General features: G+C 39.5%; 1 protein-coding gene across 2 annotated transcripts in view; it reads right to left on the minus strand.

Annotated features, from left to right (window-relative positions):
• The window catches only part of FBLN5 (fibulin 5), a 65,554-nt gene extending 61,742 nt beyond the window's left edge, over nucleotides 1-3,812 (minus strand). For both annotated transcript variants that reach the window (XM_050953307.1, XM_050953306.1), the window contains exons 1-2: nucleotides 3,408-3,812; nucleotides 1,178-1,232 (exon numbers count right to left, since the gene is read on the minus strand). In XM_050953307.1, the coding sequence (XP_050809264.1) occupies nucleotides 1,178-1,232; nucleotides 3,408-3,433 (81 nt within the window). In that variant the 5' untranslated portion in view covers nucleotides 3,434-3,812. The remainder of the gene's footprint in view (nucleotides 1-1,177; nucleotides 1,233-3,407) is intronic.
• Nucleotides 3,813-6,000: the final 2,188 nt, after the last annotated feature.

The raw sequence follows: 6,000 nt of genomic DNA on the forward strand, positions 1-6,000 counted from the left end.
TGGGAATTAGGTTGGTTTCAACAAATGTCTTGTTTTGAAAAAAACTAAAAAAAGTTTAGAAATTGTGAGAAGGATGTCCTGTTTTGACATTTTCAAAATGAAAGAGTTCCATTTTTCAGCTAGAAATGACTTTGTTTTGAACTTTAATTTATAGCAAAAAAAAAAAAAAGGTTTAAAAAATTTATAATGTCCAAATCAGAATGAAACGTTGCAAAATTATAAAAAGAAAATGTTTCAATTTACTCATTTAAAAGTAAATTTCAATTATTTTAAATTTTATTTTCAGTTTGTGAAAATGTTTGATATTTCAACTTTTCATCCCAATTCAGGATGGGAAAAAAATGCAAAATCTCTAAAATTCTCACAGGATGGGAAAACTGTTTTTTGCCCAGCTCTAATGTTGGCAAAATATCAATTAACAAGCCACATGCAGTCAACTGTCAATCCAACAGGGGATTTCAAACCCTTCTATAAAAGGTATTTGGAAAAACAGCCCTGAATGATATAGGACTATTACCTTCAAATCAGAGTCTACCTCCCTGCCCCGCCCCCCCACCTAATTTACAGTGAATTTAATGCCCAGGAACATGAAGGACTAATAAAATTTGCTTGAGCCAGGCTCAATTCAGGCAGGAACTGTGTAAACTTCTTTATGCAGCCCTAATGTAATATCCCTCAATCCTGAGCTCCAATGCTCCTGGATATTCCCAGGAATTAGAATGATGACTAGGATGACATCTCCAGGCTCCCAAACCCACAGGTGAAAGGCCTAGGGCTGGATCCTGGAAGCTTTCCATACACAGAATTTCCATTCAAATCAATGGGAGTTCTAAATATGGAGGGTCCTCACTGGTAGAACTCAGGACTCAAAGCTCCTTTGTTGGTGCTTTTGTGGGTTCATTTTCAAGGACTACTTAGTTCAGAGGCAGTGTCTGGTTTTCTTTGAGACCTGTCTTTCTCCAAGAATTTCCTGCTGAGTTGACAGTCCACATTAGACTCCAGGATCTCCAGGATCCTGCTGGCTCCCATTCCTCCATGCTAAACCCTAGACCACATAGCTTCCTGTTCATCTAAGTCCCAGACCACAGATTTCTTATTCACCTGCTATCAAAGTAAGCCTCGTGCTATGAAATGCTTTAGTGTAAGAAAGTATATGTATTCCGTGTGCTCATCTCACCTGTGCTTTCCCAGGGCATGTAAGGCAGGTGGCCAGCATGAAAACCGTCAGTATCCTATAATACGCATAGAAAATAAGATGTAAACATTTTTATGCACATGTTCAATTCACAGATTTAGATACTAGGCCAAATTAATCTCTGGTGTAACTCCAGTGCACTCCACAGCGCTTACTATAGATGAATTTGGCTGATGACATATAACATTAAGTATATGGCCCAGATTCAAAACTCTGACGTCAGTGTTCTTACTCTGGACTAACACCAGTGAGATCAGAATCAGGCCCTAAATATCTGTAGGCTAATCCATGTCCTTTACTATAGGCTATACACAAGCTCTTCAAAGGGTAAGTTTATAAAAGTCAATGATAAAACTTTATCCCTCTGTGGCACCTGCCCTCTGAGAATGTCAAAACCCTTCACAAGCATTAATTTAGTCTACAACATCCTTGGGAGTTAGGTCAGTATTATACACAATTTACAAATGGATAAACTGAAGCACAAACCCCACAGAGCAAGTCATTAACAGGGCTAGACCACGCTTCATCCCCAAGAAAGTACTCTCAAAATCAACTGATTTTTTGGGATCAGATTGTAGCTTTTTACTCACATTTGAGTATTATCTTGCTCTGCAAGTAAATACATTGTGCCAGGTCATCAGCTGATATAAATCAGTGTCTTCAAAGAAACTATGTTGATTTACAGAAGCTGAGAGTCTGGCCTATGTATTTCCAAAGGACTTTTTGTAAAGCAAGGAACTTCTCAGTGACAGGATCTGGCCCTTTGCTATTAAATATTTGGCTATAGACTGAGCCCTGGAAGTATGCTTTGCCCATATAAATACCTGGCCAAATCAAAGTGATGGATATTAACTAGTGCCAGATTTGAATCTGGAAAGAACAATAAGAAATTTATTTTATTTTGTGTACTTCAATTTCAGTGTTTTCCAGTTTCCTTATATAAAGGTCATTTTAGAGCCATGTCTCGTTTACGCTGGAGACTATTACTGAATGTCTATAGCATATACAATATATTTCAAAAAACAACATGGGGGAAGCAGGAAAATTTTAGGTGGCCTCAGTTCTGCTACTTAAAGGAGCAGCCAACTTTCCCTACAGGATCTTTTAGCTCTGTTTATGATTTGTATAGCAAGTCAAAGTACTGAACACAACCTATTAGATACATCAGACAAGACTACTCACAAACTGACAGGCACATTTTAAAACACCAGTATGTTTAGTTGAGGAATAAGCACTGAAAAGTACACACAACCTCTAACATAGTTGTTCATAGTGCTGTGTAACAGGCAAATGTTGTTTGTTTGGCAAGTTTTGTAGTGACACAAACAGGCAAATTCTGTAAAGACTTTTCCCTAGAAATGGAGGTAATGCGTTTAAGGCACTGCATCATCTATTTAGGACTGTATCTCTGTTATGGATCTCTTAAATCCTTTTGAGGGATAGAACACATTTTCTCAGGCATGCACTGTGTACATTACTGCACATTCATTTTGTATATAGAAAGAGGAATAACGGAAGGAAATGAAATGTTTTATTGCTCTATGTTAAAAGTGCCTAACAGGGCTACTCTTTGATGTACAGCAAAAATTCATATCTACTTACTGATAGTATCCACAACTACATACATCCTTCAGTTTCAAGAATTAAGAGCCACTAGGTTCTTCTGAGTTATGAGGAACGTGATAGAGCAAAACAGAGATTTCCTGACGTGGGTTTGGACTACTTCAATTGACTTTACACTATCAGATCCCTTGTCCCCCTGAGAATTATTAACAGACATATAACACAACACAACACAACCAACATTGCTTTAAGCTGGTCCTGTTGGTTTAATCAGCAGACAAATTATTATAAAATAGCAATTATCTTCTGTAACAATAGCTAGTGAAGTTTAAATCAATTACTGTGAACAATATCTGCAGAGAAAGCAGCCGTGATTTCAGCCAGAAGACCCTTTACTGTAGCAATTCAGCATTCCCACAAGAGACAGATTCCTAAATGCAGAATACAGCATAGATCAAGACAGAAATTGCTAGACAGCATAGCTTTTATAACAAAACAAAAAGAGCTTTACCCTCTCTCTGACCATTAAGATCCGTCTCTTTGCAAATGGCTTTAGCAAGTGAACTGGCATAGTGACTCGTAGCCACAGATGTTTTCCATGAGTAGGTTTCCATTCAGTCAGTAAAATAGTTTGATGCACAATACCTACCTCTTTACTTCTTGCATGTCCAACATTAGTTAGGAAAGAAGGAAAAAAGGAGTCTGCAAGCTGAATAACTAAAAAACGTGTCTGAACATCGGCGTTCTGCTAGCACTTGAGTTCCTCAGTCATTTGTATTCCAAAGAATGAAATACCAAATAATAGAAAGGGCAGAGAGAGGTCTGCTCCTCCTCAGACGCTGGAGAGAATACAGCAAAAGCACCTGGTTTTGCTTAGTTCTCTTCTGTAATTCAGCATTAAACCAATTGAAGGAGGAATGTTAAAAATGAACACTTCATTTTCTAAGTATGTTAAACAATGCAAATGGGGGCCTCAGTCTGGAGACAGCTGGTTTAGATTACAGAGCTCACCAACTGGCTAGACTCCTCACAACAATCTTGAGGAGCCTGCCAGGATAAAAGACACAGATTTAAGGAAAGCCTCTCCTACTGCAAACTTTACAAGTAAACGTGCCTCGTGCAGAGGCTGCATTGTTATAGGATAGAATCCCTTATTAAGGGGCTGGAAAGGGGACTGTTTTCCTTTCGTTCAGAGAAAAAAACTGGGGCCCTGTAGCTGGTATCTCAGCTTGGATGATGAATATGCAGCACTGCAATACTTCATGCCAATGGCGTACTGATGAAAGCTCTGGCCCTCCGGGAGATGAATGACTTGAATTCATAGCAATTGCAATTACAGGGACTATATAATTTTGATTTATTTCAAAACAAGAGAAAACAAATTAGACATTCAAGGGGAAGTAACAGCATTGTCTGAAATTTTGGCCATTTTGAAGGTGAGGCCAAACTTAAGGATTCAGTTTGTAAAATGCAAGATTTCTCAGGAAACCCAAAGCACTTTCCTTCTGTCTGCTTTAAGGCTGGAGCTTCGATTGAAGAGGGAGGAGGAGAAATACTTTTTCAGGTGTTGTGTGACTTTGCCACAGACTTTTAGTAGGTCAAGCAGAACATATATAAGAATGTAAGAATTGTCATGCTGGGTCAGATCAATGATCCATCTAGCCCAGTATCCTGTCTTCCTGGTGGCCAGTGCCAGAGGATTCAGAGGGAATGAAGCGAACAAGGCAATATTGAGTGACCAGTCCTCGCTTCTGGCAGTCAAAGGTTTAGCCACACCACGAGCATGGGTTTACATCTCTGACCATCTTGGCAAATAGCCATTGATGGATTTATCCTCCATGAATTCTAATACTTTCTTGAACCCAGTTATTCTTTTGGCCTTCACAACATACCCTGGCAATGAATTCCACATACTGTCTATGCCTTGTGTGAAGAAGTACTTTCTTTTGTTTTAAACTTGTTGCCTGTTAATTTCATTGGGCGACCTTTGATTCTCCTGTTATATGAAGGAGTAAAATAACACTTCCCTATTCACTTTCTCCATACAATTCATGATTTTATAGACCTCTACTATATACCCAGTCATCTTTTTTCTAAACTGAATGGTCCCAGTCTTTTTAATCTCTTCCTACATGGAAGCTGTTCCATACCCCTAATAATTTTTGTTCTCTTCACTACACCTTTCCAATTCTAATATATCTCTTTAGAGATTGGATGACCAGAACTGCACACAGTATTCAAGGTGTGGATGTAGATAGTGGCATTGTGATATTTTCTGTCTTATTATCTGTCCCTTTCCTAATGGTTCCTAACATTGTTAGCTTTTTTGTCTGCTGCTGCACACAAGCAGATGTTTTCAGAGAACTATCCACAACTCCAAGATCTCTTTCTTGAGTGGTAACCGCTAATTTAGAACCCACCATTTTGCCTATATAGTAGGGATAATTTTTTTCCCCGATATGCATTACTTTGCATTTATCAACACTGAATTTCCTCTGCCATTTTGTGAGAACCCTTTGTAATTCTTTAAATCAGCTTTGGACTTACTAAATTACTCAAAATAGTTATCATCTGCAAAACTTTGCCACCTTACTCTTTACCCCCCGGCTTTCCGTATTTATGAATACGTTAGCATCCCCAAAGATCTGTATTGGGACCTATACTGTTCATTTACCTCTCTCCACTGTGAAAAAAGACAATTATCGTTTCCGTAACTGGTGTTCTTTGACGTGTTGCTCATATCCATTCTATATTAGGTGTGTGCACTTGCCACATGCACCAGTGCCAGAAGTTTTTCCCTCAGCACTATACACAGGGGACCGGCTCTGGCACCCCCTGGAGTGGTGCATGCATAGCATGGTATAAGGGGCCCTGCCAGCTCCCCCTACCCTCAGTTCCTTCTTGCCAGAAATTCCAACAGTGGTGAAGGAGGACAGGTCATGGAATGGACATGAGCAACACATCTCGAAGAACACCAGTACGAAAAAGATAACTGTATTTTCTTCTTTGAGTGCTTGCTCATGTCCATTCCATTTTAGGTGACTCCCAAGCAGTACCCCTGGAGATGGGTAGGAGTTCACGGATGTGTAGATTGCAACACAGTTCTGCCAAACCCAGCATCATCCCTGGCCTGTTGAGCGATGGTATAATGAGCGGTAAACGTGTGGACTGAGGACCACGTTGCGGCTCTACAGATATCTCGGATAGGGATGTGCACCAGGAAGGCCACCAAAGATGCCTGA

Source organism: Gopherus flavomarginatus, chromosome 5, assembly GCF_025201925.1.
Source record: "Gopherus flavomarginatus isolate rGopFla2 chromosome 5, rGopFla2.mat.asm, whole genome shotgun sequence".
NCBI classification, from domain to species: domain Eukaryota; kingdom Metazoa; phylum Chordata; order Testudines; family Testudinidae; genus Gopherus; species Gopherus flavomarginatus.